Source organism: Nipponia nippon, unplaced genomic scaffold (assembly GCF_047370975.1).
Source record: "Nipponia nippon isolate SJK-2023a ecotype South Korea unplaced genomic scaffold, ASM4737097v1 scaffold_25, whole genome shotgun sequence".
Lineage (NCBI taxonomy): Eukaryota > Metazoa > Chordata > Aves > Pelecaniformes > Threskiornithidae > Nipponia > Nipponia nippon.
The window spans coordinates 1,384,540-1,402,129 of record NW_028262342.1 but is presented as its reverse complement, the minus strand read 5'-3'; the positions used below and the strand labels follow the sequence as shown (position 1 = coordinate 1,402,129).

Here is a 17,590-nt window from a genome sequence, read left to right as displayed (position 1 = left end):
TGGGCAAATGCCCCTGTGGCAACATCAACACCAACATGGTGGCCTGCAGTCGTCCCCCACTCACCCCCAGATGGCCTCAGGTACCTCTCTGCTCGCCTGGGCCATGGAGGTGGCTGCATTAGCCCACAAAGTTTGGGTCAAAAGGGTTTGGCTGCACAGGGAGGGTGGTAGGGAGCGATGGGGGAGACGAGACAAACGGGCTGGGAGAGACTTTGCCTCTGCCTTGCACAGAAGACAGGCAGGAGAAAAGAGGGAAAAATGACTCAAAGCCGAAGTAAAAGGAGAGAAAAGACACATGGAGGGGACCCAGCTCCCTGGGTGCAGCTTGCAGAGGTGGTGGGTGCTGCTGGGGTCCATTGGGAGACACTGGGGCAGCAAAGGGTACTTACTGCAGAGTGCACTCTGGGGGTTTTCTTTCCCCTCTTTGGTAGCATTGGGAGTTGGAGACAGACCCTTTGCTCTGTGGGGATGGTGGGTTCATAACTGTGGGTGCTGGCATTGCCATGGGATGCCTTTTCCTATCTCTTCCCATGTCCCAGCCCAACTCACCTCTCCCTGGTTTGGGAGGGGAAAGAAAGGGCTTGAAAGTTCCCAGCTTTGGAGCTGCAGAAATCACATTGTCCTGGGCTCCTCTGGTTCTCAGCAGCTTCACTCCCACCAGGGCATCCCTTTGCTCCCGTGCCCAGGTTCCCCCCATGGGTCCATGGACGTGGGGGCCAGAGCATGAGGTGCATCACCAACTGCCACGCTCCAAGGAGCCAGAGGTCTCCATCAATGGCAGAGGACCTCCTGGGTGGTTTTTATCATTTTACTTTATTTGCATGAAGATAAACTGCGCCTTTGTCTGTACAATTTCTCCTTAAATACTTGGCAACCCTTAAAAAAAACAAAACCAAAAACAAACAGAAAAAAAAACAAAAAAGGAAAGGAACAGTGCAGGCTACAATATCAAAACAGTACAATGCTTGTGAATAAATAACCCCCGGGGCAGCTGGGGGACACGGCTGTTCAGATTGCACAGCGCTGGTGAATCCAGCCCTCCCGGGTCCTCACCAGCCCTTCCCCAGCAGCAGGAACAGCGGCCAGATGGGGATCGGGCTGGGCACGGAGGACCCCTCTCTGCTCTCTCCCAGCTCCTAGTTGCCCGGCTCAGCCGTGGTGGTGCTGGTGTTTTTGTTGGTTTTGCAGCAGAAGTACTGGTTCCAGATCTGCAGGAAAGCTGTCCGGAACTTCTTGATCCTGAAGGCGTAGACGATGGGGTTCATGGCCGAGTTGCCGTGGGTGAGGAAGATGGCGATGTAGGTGAGGATGTGCGGCGTCTCGCAGGATGGGCAGAACAAGGTGATGCAGTTGAGGACGTGCAGAGGGAGCCAGCTGAGCGCAAAGAGGAAGAGAACCAGTGCTAATGACTTCGCAATCTTTAGCTCCTTCCCATAATACTTCTGAGGGTCGTTGGAGCTGGAGGAGACCTTCTTGTTGAGTTGCTTGCGGATAAGGTTGAAGACTTCCAGGTAGATGAGCAGCATCAGCAACAGGGGAGGCAGGACCCAAACGAAGAAGTTGAAGTACACCATGTACTCCATGCTGATGACCGTCTCAAACTGGCACTTGATGACAAACTCCGTGTGGCTGGCGTTCAGCTCCTGAGTCCTCCGCATCTTGTTCAGGTTGTTCCAGCCAAACATAGGAGTGAGTCCCACCAGAAAGGAGACGATCCAACAGCAAGCAATGGCCACCGCTGCCCGCCGGGGTGTCACCACACTCTTGTACCTGTGGAAGAGACAACAACCACAGGAAAGAATTAAACACAAGCGGGATGCTCTGCCTGGGGACTAAGACTGCTCCACATGGCAGTGCCCATGCTGAGATGACATGGTGCTCCTCATTCCCTTCCTTGGTAACAGTTTGTCCTGATAGAATTGTTAATGGACTGGTTTCTCTGCATGTGCCCTGGGGAACCTCACCCTGTCTTGACCACCACCCCTGGCCCCAGGGATGGGCAGAGACCTCAGACATGATCCTGGAGCTCTGGGGGTTGATGCCAAGCCAGGAAATCCATTAGCAATCTGGAGCATGCCTGCATGTTCAACCCTAAGCACCCTACACCCAGAGCAGCAGGTCACCCTTTCCTCCTCCCATGCACCAGCCCTGCCAGCACCCTGTCCCAGACAATTCCCCCTGCGCTGGGAGAGGAAATCGCCAGCAGAAGCATCCTCTGGGACCTGCCAGGCTGGAGGAAGGATCTGCTGGTGCTAATGGACCCCTGGGGAAGCTTCTGGGCACAGCCTGTTTCATTTCCTAATGTGCTGGGCCGATCAACAAAACCCTTTTTCCTAATGGGCCGGTGCCAAGGGATGGAGGAGGAGGAGAGCTGTGCTCTGGCTGGGCTCTGCTCCCTCCCTGATGCCACCAGGGAGCATGCAGGGGCTGGGCTCGTCTCTCCAGAACTCTCCAAGCGGGAAGTGGAGCCTGCTAGATTGATTTTTCCCCCTGGCCCTCAAAGAAAATCTTCTCCTTGGAGGCTGAGAAGATTCGCAGCCCAAGTGTTATTGCTTTCCACCGGAGGGGACTGAACAAAGAACATTTTTCTGACTGTTTGCTGGGTTTTTCAGTGATGCTGGTGTTAACCCGGCCATGGGGACCATGTGGGGGTGGCTGGCAAACCTGGATCTCCAATCCTGATGCTGAGAGCTCCCTGCTGCATATCTGCAGCCTTTACCTGGGTAGAAAAATGAAGCATTTCAGGGCTTTTTAATACAGCCAAGGACCCACACCCACTCTCACTTCCCCTTGAAGGTCCCTTCTCAAGACCCATCTCATGGGCAAGATGTCAGGGCGGAAGCATGGAGGGGCACAGGGTGGAGGCTGGACATCGGTCCCCAGGAGTCCAGAGGGTCCAGAGCCACCGGTCACCTACAGCTTTCTCGAATGAACCCCGCTCTGGTCTGGGAAAAGATTCCCAGCATCCCGGAGGCAGCCAGATCCCGTGGGAAGGAGGTGGCAACGTGGGCTGCTGTTTCCTCTGAGAGCCGAGGCTGGAGCTGGATGGTGATTTATTCCTTGTGGGCAGGAGAGAGGGCAGGAGACCCTGAGAAAGGCACAGGGCAGGGAGAGCTGGGGCACGGGGAGGACGAGGGGTGGTGGGAGAGCACCAGTGCTGTGGGCCAAGCGAAGGGAAAGGTGGGGGGGGCCCATGGGAGAGGCGGGTGGCAGAGGGATACCAGAGGCTCCCGTGGGGCTGTGTGCTGGCCCGTGCACCCCACGTCACCGATAACAGGTCCTTGGGGAGAGCTGATGTGCCCTTCCAGCTGTGACACCCCGCTCCCACCTCCCTAGGCTCGAGCATCTCGGGGGGGGCGACACTAGAAATAACAGCACCAACCCCCCAGCCCTCACTCCTTCCCTCTGCAGTCCCTGCAAGCTGTGTCCCAGCTCCCCGCTCCCGGGGCTTTCTAGGGTCTTCTACTGATTTTGCTGAACGCGCTGCCATCCCAGGTGCTCCCTGCCCTGCAGAGCCGTGTGACAGCCATCGCCGGAGAGACAAGGCTGCTGAGCAGCACCGCAGCCCCTAAACACCCTCCCAGGGCTTGCAGCCAGCACCCAGGCATGGAGCTACTCCCAGAGCACCCACCCCTTCTCCCCCCGCCCTCATGCCTGGGTTGGGGGAGCACACGGGACAGAGAGAGCACTGAGACCCCGTTGTTAGTCATGAAGCAGGGTCAGAGCAGAGGACGCAGCGTTCACTCTTGCAGCCAAAGTAGAGGGGATGGGGAACGGCCGCAGGGGGCCCAGCCTGGATGGTCCCGGCCCCCTGCAGCTCCAGAACATTGCGTGTTGTTGCAGATGGCTATCAGGACAGCTGTGGAGGTCGTGCAGACCTCAGGTCCCTGGATGCACACAAGCTCGCATGGTCCAGCGTGTATAACACACACAGAGCAGAGCAACCGCCCCACACGCTGCCAGCTGCTCGTCCACCTCCCCACTTCAGTGCACGTCCCTCCCTGCTGCACATCCATCCCTCCTTGCTGCACATCCATCCCTCCTCACTGCACATCCATCCCTCCTCGCTGCACATACATCCCTTCTCAATACACATCCATCCCTCCTCACTGCACATCCATCTCTCCTCTTCACTGCACATCCATCCCTCTTTGCCTCACATGGATGCCCCCACCTCGCTGCGCATCCATCCCTCCTCCTTGCTGCACATCCATCTCTCTGCCATGGTCTACCTCCCTCCTCCTTGCCACACATCCATCTCCGCCACCTCGCTGCACATGCCTGGCCTGACACACACAACAGTTCGAGCATCAGGACCTGGCTCTCCCTGCTCCTTGCTTCTCTTCACACCGTGAGGTTTAAGCGTGGCACCGCAGAAGCAGCCGGCAGCTGAGAGCAAAGCCTGTCTGTGCATCTCCCTGCACGTGTGTACCACGCTCACAGGAACCATGGCTGAACCTGAAAAATCCATAAACAGCAACATTTGGAGCTGGGGCTTTTGTTCCTTTTGCTCCTTCAAGCAACAAGCCAAGGGCAGAGGCAGCTCAGCACCCTGCAGGGAAACGTGCTCCCCGGGGGCTCACGGGTTCCCACTATCCCCTGTCAGCCCTACACGGAGGATGGCAAAAGCCATAAAATGCCTGAGCTCCTCCTCCATCCACCCCACAGGGCCAGGCCATGCAGCTCTCGGGGGGCTCAGCTGCTCTGAACGCTACAAACCCTACTTAAAGAAGGAAAATGTAAGATCCTACCTAATGCTTAACCCATGGCACAGGGCATTTGGTGGGGGGCAATCAGCAGAGGGGTCAGGGATAGACTTTGCTGTTCCCATGTTTCTTCCTTGGTTATGCCATAAAGAAAAAGCCTTTCCCATTTACCTCATTTTGCATTAATTTGATAGAGCTAGAGTTTGGGATGGGTCTGGGAGGCAGAAGTACTAGAAAATACTGATAATGGCTCACAATTAATAAATCATCTTATTATTATCATCAGCATTGGAACAATTGCTAGCATCATTACAATTTTATTACTACTATTATTTTTATTAACAGCTGCGCCTAAACCATCCATGATAATAGTCACCACCCTCATCATACAATTTGGGTTTGTTTCCTTTGTCTGTGGGGTTTTGAGCCTGACCATAATTGCTAGATTTTCCTCCTGTCCTCCCTCTCTGGTGGTTTTTGCACCATCCCTTCCCCAGAGAGATGGGCATCGCCCCAAGTCCTCCTGGATGCCCTGAAAAGGCCAGGAGAAAGGAGCCTCGAGGGAGCACAGCAACCATCCAGCCTCATAGATGTCCCGGTGAAATGGGATGGACAGGAGCTTTGGTTTGCTGTGGAACAAAAATGTCTTTGAGGGTTTGGAAAATAACGCAAAGAGGCAAAATATCAATTATTGATAGATGTTTGCATCCCCAGAGGAAGTGCAAGAAGTGATGGTTGGAGGCGGAGGCAGACAAATGGTCCCTAAGGGCTGCACAGAGCTAACGGGGAGACATGGAGCAGTGTCCTCCAGGGAGAGATGCTGCCTCGTGATGGGATGCTCCTGGAGATGTTGCAGTCAAAGTTTCTTGGGCTGAGGATGGAGTCACTGGGGGAGACGCTGAGGCTCCTTTTCTCCAGGAGATCATGAAATGCTCCCCGGGCCCTCACCCTGAGGGTGCTATCCGCCCTCCTTTCCCTTTGCTCCTGATTTCCAGGCTAGATTCAACTTCTTCTGCCACATCTTGATGTGGCCAGACCTCTGCATCCCTCTCCACTGCAGCCAAGGAAGCCCAGCTCAGCCCAGGACCTGCTCTTTAGGTGTGTGGCACTGGGTGGGCAAAGCTCCCATGGCCATCTAACATATCAGGACACATCTGAAAAGAAATGGAGAGCTGTATGTTCATTGCATTTCTATTGATTTGGCTTTTGTCTCGGGGTCTGTCCCCCAAGAGAGAGACGAAGGCTTGTTTCCTAGATCTCCAACCCACAGGTCAATCCAAATCTAACACTCACAAAACATCTCCTCTTGTTTTGGTTGAAAAAGCTTCAAAGATTCCCGGTCTGGTTTGAATAAAATTTGGGGTTTTTTTAGTATTTCTGTGAAAATCCTTTTTGTCCAGAAAATACTTGCAGTTGTCCAGCCAGCCCCAAGATGTGGCTTCGCTGGTCCTTGCTCTGGTAGGGTTTATTGCAGTGCAATTCCTAGGGAATTAATTCACTAATGAAGGCAGGCCATCGCTAATGAAATGAAGCTGGAGCCAACATGGTAGGAGGAAAGGAGGCCAAGCTGACATGAAGCTCATCTGCATTATGAACGCAGCAAAGAAAAGCAGCCAGAGCATGTCCTGATCTAATTGAAAAATCTCTAGACAAAAGTGCTTTGATCTCAGGGGATTTTGGTTTCTGCTCCTTTTTCCTGGCTGTATCTTTGCTTCAGATCTTTCAGTGTCCTGGAGGCCACTGGGTGGGAAAACTCAGATGTTGGTGTTCAAAGCTGCTCAGAAATGCAAAACCAAGAAATGCAAAGTGGCATCCAGGTTCTGTGAGAGGCAATTTCAGCCGCAGCTCAGGGCTGGGACGAGGAGGTCCCTGGGCACCCGCACAAGGTGGGAAGTGCGGCAGAAGGGGCGCTGCGTGACAGAGGAACCCTGATCATGGCTCCTTTCTCACCTCTAACCCTGGATGTGAAAAGTTTATTCCTTCTTCAATCTCTTGCTTTGGCTATTTTCCTCCTTCCCTTCAGATCTCTTTTGGGCTTCATTTAGGTAAAAACCCTAAATTCAAAATCTTGAAGGTTATCAAGGATTTGAAGGTGTATTAAAATATCTGAAAAGGTCTGTTAGAATTGGTATAAATGTCTCTTAGCACCAATGTCCCCCCTGCATCACTTGAGTGCATCTCCTATTTGTTCACATCCCTCCTATGTGCCAGTTGGGAGCTTTGCAGCTCTTTGGGGTCAAACACCAGCTCAGCCCTTCACGCTCCCGACAGCATTCATCCAACAACTGCAGCAAGCCAACACTGGTGATGGGCCCACGTTGTCTGCAAACATGGCTTGAGCTGTTGGATGGCTCCCACCACGAAGGCATTTCACACCCTCCTGCATCTCTCACAGCCAGGATGGGGGTGACGGGTGGCAACGACACAACCGTGGAGGTGATGTGAGAAAACATCTCCTGGGCAGAGGGGTGCTGACACCGTTTCAGCATGTTGCTCTCACAGTCACATCACTTCTGGTGGTCCACCTTGGAAGAAATGTGGGTTTGTGACTGCTGGTGGGTGCATCGCCATGTGAGCGGTGGCCTTGGGAGGGACAGATGTCAACCAACATCAGCCAAAGCTGGCAGCTGGATGGAGCTCTCCATGACAGCCTGTTCCTACAATGCTCAGAAGGGAGGAGACTGGCCCTATCAGCATCTCCTCTGGGTTGCACGGGGGATTGTCCTGATCCCAGAATCCCAGGCTTGTTGCCTGTCAGATGCCAGCTGGCAAACAAAGACATAAAAAACTGGTCCAAAATCTATGGAGAGTCATTCAGGTGAGCCAGAAGAGTGCACCCTTCTGCAGCAAGAACATTGGTGTTGGTTGGTGATGGAGCCCTTTTCCTGCACCAAAATAGCCCAGCAGCCTCCATCACCACAGTATTTCCAGCCTGACACCGATGTCCTATCACAGAGACACTTCCTAGTGCTCCAAAGGGCTGGGGAGGACCCAAGGTGCCCTGTGCACTGTCCCCTCCCAGCACCTCTGGTTGGTTGGTCTGCAAGAAATTTGAGCTGTGGGAGAAACCTGAGAAGTGCCAGCAGGCCCCGGGGACAAGAGGGGACAGGGGGACATGGTGGGAGAGGACAGGCCAGGTGGCTGCGGCAAGGCGCTTTCCACCGTCCTGGCCTCAGACTCCTCGCATGACCTTGAGGCACTGATTTAAAAGGAGCTGAGGAGGAAAATCCCTGCCTGGCACCGTATCCATGTCTGTTTGCTCAGGGTGAGCGAGAGCTCAGCTGGAGGGGACAGTCGGGTGAGGACAACGTTGGGTTTTCCACAGGTCACGCTTTCGGTGGGGCTGCAGCGGGTTCCCATGGCAGGAGAGGCACCGAGGGGAACAGACACCTTTTACCCACCACCCATGCGGATGGGGCTGCATCCCAAATCTCCACCTAGAACCTCTCTGACACCCATCGAGACAGAACCTGGGTCAGGGTTGTCCTGCTTCCATCATCACCAGCTTCCCCAGTCTGGAGCACGCACTGGGACATGCCAGGGGACTGCGGGAGAAGGGTACTTGGTACTCCTTGAGCTGTGTGCTGCAAGAAGAGGTGGGGGCAGGAGGTCCAAAGCTGGAAGCCTGTGAGGGGCTCCAGGGATGGATGTCCCCGATGGGTGCCAGGTCCTCCCTGCCAGGCTGCTGCGAGTCCCCCTGTGTGCAATAAGCCATGATTTCAGAGGCCATGGCTGCCACCGCAGCTGGAGCAGCGCCCTGCAGAGGGCCAGAGCAGGGCTGGGACCACCCCACCAAGAGTCAGAGGAGGATTTTCTTACCATATGGTGTCCTTTCTGCTTTGATATCAGCTCTATGAGCAGCTGGCACCTTCCTAAGCCCTTTAGCTCAGCCCACACTGGAGTTACAGCAGCTCGGCACCCCAGGCTCAGCAGAGAGAGGAGCTGGGCATGACCAACCCTCTTTGAGGACCTCTGCTCCCAAAACATTGGGTCTCCTCCACTGCAGCAAGAAGAGATGGCACCACACTACAAGGCTGCTTAATGCAAACCTCACCCAAAGCCACCATGAGAGAGGCCAAAAGCACGCACATAGGGGTGTATAGATCCATAAATACAATGGGTTGTGTGCATCCTACTGAAGTTCCTCCTGGTCCAGTCTGTGTCCAGGTTTGGTTTTACCATCCTAAAATGGTAGCTCTCTCTGTAGGAATTATTCTGCGACAAGTGACTGCAAAGCGCAAGCAGCTACGGCTGGGCAAAGCAGCTGGCAAGTCCACTGAATGTTTCTAACCGCTTTTAATAGTCAGTAATTCTCTAATGGATAAAGGCGAGGGTGATTATGAGGCTTATGAGAACAAATCCATCCTGCCAAAATTGACTGGTCCCCACACACTGAGGCATGGCATCCCCAGGGCTTTGATGTGTGCTTCGTTTATCGGTGGGGGAAGCTGGAGATGGCCTCTGCCGCTCTCTTGATGCCATCAGCCCTGGTGGGACCAAGCCTCAAAGCACACATCACAGCTCAGTCCACCTTGAGCTTGGCATCTCCCATGGGGCAGCATCACCCACAGCCTCATGAGGCTGCTTAAGGGCTTGTTTCCCTGCTCCCCAATACCCATACACATGCCCAGACGGGCCACCTGTTTTCTGAGTCTAAACTTGCCATATTTCGGGTTCCAGCTAGAGGATCGAGTTAAATCTTTGCCTGCTGAGCCAAAAAGACTTGTCTTATCACACCTCTGGTCCCTGGGATGTGAGGAGCAGCCACAACATCACACCAGCCTGGATGAGTTCATTGCCAAGCAGTTGCACACCCCTTCTGGGGCTGCTCCTGGCCTCGATGCAGAAGTAGCTGCTTCGATCTGGCTGGATCTCTGCAGCCTGCTTCGTTCGGGATGTCTGTGATGCTGGACTCCCTGGGCTCTGGTGATGAATCACAACCCATCTTTGGGAACAAACCACAGGCTTCCAGTAACTGCAGAGCTTCTTTCAGATCACTTGCCCAGTTGTCCTCATCTCAGAGGTGGGATGTGAGTAACCTCCATGGTGGCTCCACCGTGGACCAGTGCCAACGGCTTCCCCTTGGCCATCCCAGCGGCTCCCACTGCAACAGGATGCTGCAAGGGGAAGAGGGAGCGCGGGAGGGCTGGAGATGGCAAGGAGGGAGGATGGAAAGCACGGGGACCTCGCACTCGTCCTTCCCCTTCAGCCTCTGCCCTGGGTGTGGAGGAGACGCTGCTGTTGTCCAAAGAAGGCAAAGGAGTGCGTGTCGTCTGCCACCGCTCAATGAGAAAGGCAATTTTTCTCACATCCTTCAGGCAGCATCCTTCACCCCAGCAGCAAATATAAATCCTTTGTGCACATAAAATTAATCTTGTTTTCAAACTGGGCTTGGCTTACAGCCTGTGGCTGGATCCTGACTGGATCAAGTGCTCTGTCACTGTGTAAACAGCAATTCTCGGCAAGGACCACTCGCCTGGTGCTCAGCCCCCTCATCCCAAATGTGGGTGGGTGGGGGTTAGGCAGGGGGATGCCCAGGGCATCTGATGCCTCATGGAAAAGATAATTTAATTTGTGCCTATGGGGGAGTGCTGCCCTCTAACCCCAGGCAGACCCTTCATGCCCCAAAGGGAGCCGTGCGACCGCCTGATGCTATGGGCAGCACCGAGTGCATCCAAGGGTGCTGAGTGCCTGCACTGGGGTGGCCATGCTCTGGATGTGTCACCCTTCTGCTGCCCTGTGACGGTCCTGAGGGTGCACCCAGTGTCCCTGGTCAATGGGGTACAAGTCTCGCTGAGCCATAGATTTGCACCCAGGCAGCTCCAGGGCTCCCTCCCAGCTCCACCATGTGTGGTCACAGCCCTCCAGGATTTTCCTGGATCGCTGGCTTCTCCCTCCAGGACCCCGAGGTAGGTGGGAGGGAAATGATTTAACACTATTGGCAACGGCTCCAAAATCATGAAACGAGCTGCAGAATCTCAGAACTTGGGGAAAAAAAAAATGTGATGTTCTTGTCTTTTGGCTCCTGGTTTCAGGCAGCAGCATTTTTGAGCATTTCTCTGCAATGCAAAGCCTGAGAAGTGCTGCTTTAAAAGAGAAAAGAAACAGAAGCTGAGATTCTTCTATAGCACCAGGACTTTGGGAATTAGGACACATAGAGAGGAACAGCCCGGTCCATCAGAGATGGGGGTGAAATTATGAGAGCTGGCTACGTCACTGATGGACAGCGTGATGGGCATGATGGACTTATTTTCAGTGTTATGCCTGTGCAATACATTTACTGGACATTTTTAGTGTCTAAACAGTTTTGTTGTCAGAAATAGAAATTTGGTGTGGGAACATCTCCTTGGAGAGGTCTCTGAGTCTGAGGGTGGGTCCCACACCCCCCCATCACACTGAGCCCCTGCTGTGCTGGGAGCAATGCCACCTCCAGCAGAAGACAATTTCTGCACGGCAAGAAGGTTTCAGGAGGAGACGCTCAAAACTCACGTGCGTGCCTCTCTGGACAGTGTGCTGGAGGTGTTTCTCACCCAGCATCGTGGTGGGGAGATCAATGTGCTCAGGTCATCTGCCCTCACCGTGCCGGACTATCACCCTGTGGATTTGGCCACCTCAAAGACTCTCAGACATCAGCCCTGCCCCTGCTGTGGCAATTAGCTGGGAGCTGATCGCCCAGGCCTGCCTCAGCAGCTGATCCTGTGCATCTCTGTGTGTCACTGTGTGATTAGAGAAGTCAGGGCAATGTATTCAGGTACTACAAAGGAGAAGAGATAAAAAGGCAGCTTTGGCTATCTTCAGTGTAAATCCAGAACTTTGCTGGATAAAAGCAGTGTCTTTTCAATTACTATTTGTCTTCTACTTGAATTTTCCTATGCATTGCATATTTTTGTTCTTTATGCAGAAGAACTTCTTTGAAATGAGGACTCTGAAAGTCAGCCCCCAAAATGGAGAAGGGAGGGGGAAGAGGGGAGGACGAAGAAAGAAGGCAGCTCTAAAAACCACTTAAAATGCCAAATCTGTCAAATGTGGGCTCTATGAGAAATTGAAATGAGACGGCAGATATAAAACGCCTGGTGTGATTGGGCTCTGAGAGCGTTTATGGCTCATACTCCATCCAGCAAAATGCTGTGGCTTGCAGAAAGCCGGCCGCGCTAGGAGGAGGATGCCAGCTAAGGAAGCGCCTGGTGCCATCTGTACAGCATCAGGGCAGGTTGCCCAGTGCCACTGTCCTTCCCCGCATGCCACCACCGTGCTCTGCAAAGGCTGCTAAATCAAAGGACAAGTTGGTAGCCAGAGGAGACCTCCAACCAGGTGAGTCTGAAAAGCACCAAGAGCCATTAAAAGGCAGCAGCAGATCATGGGAAGGGAAATAAGAGGGGTGTTGAGATCCGCCGGTGGCATTTCTTCTGCATTTGACGGGACATCGAGCTCTGCTCCCTGGATAAATGGGAGGCAGGAAACTGGAGATAGCATCTCCCATGAAGAGGCATTAATCGAGCCACGAAGCAGGGCTGAGGTGGGTCTTTATCTCTTCAATGCAGAAGGACTCTTCAGAAAAAGACATATCCTAAATTACAGCTGGAACAAGAGATTAGTATCGGCTGCCTTTTAATTTCTTGGTTTTTACACTTCTGCTTGCTAGCCCAACTCCTGCTTTTGCAGTCAACAACTGAACTTCTCAGTTTCTTAGGCTACAACTTGTTATTGCTGTCCAGAATCCTCACAGCACCATTTGTCACTGCAAAGGGAACATTTCCCTTCTATGCACTTAGCCCCGTTCAAAGATTAGTACATTCAAGACTGAAAAATTGGCTGGAAGCTCACAAAATGAGGGAGGTTGTTCTCTCCTCCCAATGTCTAAATGAGGAGTGCCGACGAGATCTACTGTTTCTAGACCTCAGAGGACATGGTAACCCAAAACAACCAGTTCAACGTCTTCTGCCCAATGCATATTTCCCCTGATTAAAAGATCAATTTCAAATGCAAAAAGCAGTTGGATTAATTTAATTTTTTTTTGCTAATGAGCTGGCTATATGTACTTTCAATCAGTGAAAATCATTTTGGAGATGCCATTTCGTGCACTGACTTCCAACTTCTGTCCAAACACAACTTGCCACAAAGCTTGAATAAAACCTGTGTTATTCACCCCTCCACAACACCGTAAGATGAGGGAAGTGAGGATCAGAGCACATATGTGTCAAGCCATTAAGTTATTTATGTTGGGATGAATCCATCCAGTGCAGATCTATATATCTTGATCAGCCAAATGAAATGCCAAATTGAAAGTGAAGGCTCCGGTTAACACCGCAATCAAATGTTCCCTCACCTCAGAGAATCGATCTTTCGCCAGGAAAACAAATTAAAAGTGCAAACGCAAAGCAAACCTGAAGTTTATTATTTAAACTCTGTTTCCTCTTTCAGATCTAAAAGATTATTTATTCCCTCAGAGGAAAACCGATTGACCTTGTTGCCTGGAAGGAAGCCACTCAGTATTTCCATCAGGATGGTGGAGAAAAAGAGCTGAGACCCAAGACCAGGAATTGCAACGAAATGCATCAGCTGGGCATAAATTACACCCTGTGCATCTTTCTAATTACTCTGGCAGTTAAATCGAGGCAAGGAGCAATGGGCAGACACAGCCTGAGCCTGCCCAGGCAGCCTGGCTGGCGCAGGGCATGGAGATGAAAGGCCAGGCAGGATCGTGTCCTCCCCAGGGACGAGGACTGTGCCGGTCCCTGTGAAGCCTGCGAGGGTCCCGGCATCCCCCTTCCCTGGCGCCCGAGGGACATGCGGTGCTGCAAGAAGGTCCCCAGGCTGCTGGAGATGGAGGTGCTTTGCGGTGGCTGGACCTGGGGCACTTAGGGCAGGAGATGGCCCTACGGAGGGTGGTCATCTGCATCGCTGACGCTGTGAGCCTCGTGGGTGTAAAAGCAAGACGGGGATGGCTGCTGGTATCTGAGCACCTTGAGCTCCCTTTGAGCAAACAGACCTCTCTGAGCCCATAAAGCACCTGTGTCCCAGCAGTGCTGAATGTGGAGAATGATCGCCCTCAAAACAAACACCTCTCGCCTGCGCCCACGCGGGCGTCTGCCTGGCTCCGCGCAGGCTTTGCCACGTCCATCTGGACGCAGGCTGTGCTCTGAGCTCTCTCCCAGTCTCGACCGCTCAGTGCTGCAGGCGAACAGAGCCATTTGCACTGAGAAAAATGAGTGTTTCATTTTTGCGTGTTACAAGGTTTAACTCACTGAGTGTTGTTACCAGCGCAGAAAAGAAAGAGAAATAATTTAGTCTGTAAGACTGTGCTAACTATGGCTATGTCTGAGACAGCATTTCTCAGCATCGGCCTCTCGGTGCTTTCGGAGAGTTTGTAGCATCGTTCCCGCCGTGAACAGATGGGGAAACTGAGTCACAGAGGGGGGCTATGACATTCCCAGTGAAGCAAGATGAACTGAGCTGAATGAGAAAGCACCCCTGGTGCCAGGAGCTGGCACTTCCCTTATTTGAAGAAGGCTAAGAAAAATCATCCCGGTCTCTGGAAGCAGGGAGAGAAATGGCCTGGAGAAGGCAGATAGACAGCCATGCCAGTGATGTCCCAGCTTTCTGTGCTCTGGCCCTCCTTTGAGGAGTGGTGGAAAGGTTTTATTGTCACCCCAGGCATGGTCTGGGACTGGGGGATGTCACCTCCCTGCCTCTGTGTCCCTGCGGTCCTGCTCGGGCATCGCTGGTACCCAGGGGTCTGCGTGCAAGAGCATCACAGCCGGTCTCAGGGACAGCGTAGATGGAGGCTGGCGAGGAAAACGAGGGAACAGGGCTGGGGAAGAAATCCCTCTTCCTCCTCCAGCTCCTTTTTGTGAACAGAGACTTTTGTTCTTAACAAAAATCCAACCAAACCACCCAAAACTGTGGCGGCTGCTGAAAGTGGTCCCCTGCTCAGTGCCAGGAGGCAAAGCCCACGCAAGGAAGGGTTGGGGGGAAGGATGGAAAAGGCAGCGAGAGATGGGACAAGGGCAGAAGGGGGTGGCTTATCCTGCTCTGCACTGCCCTACATCACCAAAAACGGTCCTTCTTCCCCTATTTACCCCCCATCACCCATCTGGTCCTTAGCCCGTAGGCGAACGCTGCCTGTGCTCTATAGGAAGGAGGATCTCAAGCCCTTTTGGTTATTTTATACTCTCTTGCTGATGGCATCACCAGTGATGTTTCCTTAATACCCAGACCCTCCGGCTGGAAAGGCAGCTACGTGCCCAGCAGCAGGCTGCAGTGGGGCTGGGTGCTGGCGGAGCAGGGGGTGCTCAGCTCATTGCTATTCTGCAGGACACCCCACTGGCTGTGGGGCTTTTTTGTGGCCACCTTGGAGAGCATCAATTGCTCTTTCTTGCAACTGGGCATCCCGTGCAAGAGCCGCACGCCTGCCCCTGCAGCTGGGCAGCCGTGCTGCCAGAGAAGGCATCTCCCTGCCAGGAGCCTGGACAGCCTCTGGGACGGCTGGTTTCCCATTTCATTGGCTTGAAAATTCAGGTGACCTTGCATGAGATGTGTCCCAAAAGGACCGGCTCTCTGGGACTGCTCTCCCAGCCCATCGGCAGCCCGCACGCTGGGTTCTCCCTGGCTCTCGGCTCCTGTGACCATCCCTGCTGCGTCTGGCAGGATCGCTTTGAAAAATCATTAATTCATCTCCAGGATCAACCAATGCTGTTCATGTTAACTCAGCTGTTCTGGCTGTGATTTCCCCAGGCTCTGAGTTGGTGATGTTGTCCCCAGGAGGACGAGCCTCTCAAGATGTCCCTGTCCCTCCCCAGAGTCTCTTGCCTGCGTGGTCTCCTCCATGCTCCATGTCCCGCTGTCCGCAGGGACCACAACCTGCCATGAGCTGCGTCTGGGTTTCCCTCACACCCCTGTGGGCAGCACCCTGCAGGGTTTTTCCCTGTCCTTCCTCCAGCCAGAGGTTTTCTTCCAGCCCATCAGTTTCTTTCCACTCTGAAATGACTCCCGTGTGCATCACGAAGAAACTCATCTCCCAGGTCATTTCACCATGGTGCCTCCTCCACATTTTCCTCCTTTTTTCCATCCTTCTTTGTGTTGCAGTGACCTTTCTACCACTCCTGGCTCTACAATAGAATATAAACCCACCAATATGCCCACTTTCTGAATTTCAGATCCCTCTTGACTCTTTCGTGTCTGCTCCGACCGGTGCCACTGAACGCCCTCTCCATGCCGAGGCTCACGTTGTGACCCCTTCCTCCCCGCTGTCAGGTCATTCCTCCCCACTGGCAGGCTGATTTTGCGCACGGCCATTTGGATGCAGTGGCTCCATGGTCCCCATCCCCAGCCCTGCCTGCTCTGCCTTGGAGGCCCAGGGACTTGCAGGTCCCAGGCCACCCAGCCGGGTGGCTGCCATGTTCCCTCAGAGCACATCCCCATGTCTAATAGTCCCTTGTGTTTGGGTACAAGCTGCTTTGAGATGTCCTAGACAGGAGATCTTGTTGGGCCTGGCCTCACTGACTGCAAATTGCAGCTGTGGGTCTGGGGGTCCCTCCAGATCAGGCTTTGAAAATGGAGTCTGGTGGGCTTTGTCCCAACTGTCTGCCATCCAACCTCATGGCCAAAATGCCCTCTCTGGTCAGCAGAGTCACCCTAGCACTTTTAAGACACAGTTAAGCTTATTCTAACACTGTGAATGGGCTAGAAAAACCATGCTGTGATGCACCCTGGGGTGTAAAAGAAGCTGAGGGTGGCTTGGCTGTTGGTGGCCACATGGCGCATGTCCGCCCAGAGCAAGACAGATACCACGTACATGTGCCAAGGGCTGGGCAATGACACGGAGACCAGCCTGCGGCTCCAGAGCCAGTCACTGGGGAGGAGGTTGGTGCTGGCTCCGTGGCAGAGGAGTGCCTGAGCCCGCCTGCACACCCAGCCCTGACCCCGTGAGTCATTTATTTCTGCTCTACCACCTGCTCTGACTGGTGTGGAGCAGAGGTGGGACCGTCTCTGTAAAGACCAGGTGATGACAACGCCTCCCACTGATGGAGTCATATTCTTCCATCTCGGGGTGGGGGAAGACCCAGGACCCCCCATCAAAGGGCTTCTGCATGCCCTGAGCCAGCTCCAGCACCGGATGGTTGCGGTGACGGCACACACCATGGTGAGCTGGTCCTGACTCACTCCTGACATGCTGCCTGCAGGGCCAGGCTGGGCTGGTGGGGACCAGGCAGGCTGAATCAGCAGCTTTTGCTTTGGCAGAGCCTCCTTCTGCAGGGTGTTTCACTTACTGCCAGCAGCTGCACAGGGTCCTTGGAGAGTACTGGACACCAAGTCCCAGTGTGCATCACCATCCCCTCCACCAACCCAGCACCCTTGGAAACACCCCAGTCACTCCAGAAAAGGCAAAACCATCTCTGAAGTGCTCAGTGGTGCTGTTGGAAGTGTGACAGTCTGTCTGGGTGCTCCCAGGTGTTTTTGGGGCTCTGCTGCTCAACCATGGGTCTGATGGACTTTTGTACCGTGGACACAGGACCATCACTCACCTGCAGTGAGGGACCTCACCTTACTCACTGCAGACACCTCGCTGTCTATCCCACCATGTCTGGGTGGCCCTGGCTGTTGGTGCTCCTCACCTTTTGCTCAATGGGGACCTCATCGTCAGTCTATATTGCCATGGGATGAAGAAATGCAAGCTGGCTAGTGTTCCATCTGCCCGCTTTGTAGAGTATGTCCTCTTGGGCTGATGGTGCCCAACATACCTGAATCACCACTATGGAGGTGGCAGAGCCTTGCTGAGCTCCATCCACCCATCTCCACCTGTCTTGATGTCTGCGTTCCCTGCAGGATGAATTCATGGGCAGGAGCTCGCTCACTGAGGGCATCGTCCCTACAGATGTGTCTCA

At 53.6% G+C, this 17,590-nt stretch overlaps 1 protein-coding gene across 1 annotated transcript in view; it reads right to left on the bottom strand.

The window, feature by feature from the left end:
- Window positions 1-814: 814 nt before the first annotated feature.
- ADORA1 (adenosine A1 receptor) overlaps window positions 815-17,590 on the bottom strand; it is a 24,788-nt gene continuing 8,012 nt past the window's right edge. Inside the window, exon 2 of the mRNA XM_009463298.2 lies at window positions 815-1,770. Within this exon, the coding sequence (XP_009461573.1) occupies window positions 1,137-1,770 (634 nt within the window). The 3' untranslated portion in view covers window positions 815-1,136. The remainder of the gene's footprint in view (window positions 1,771-17,590) is intronic.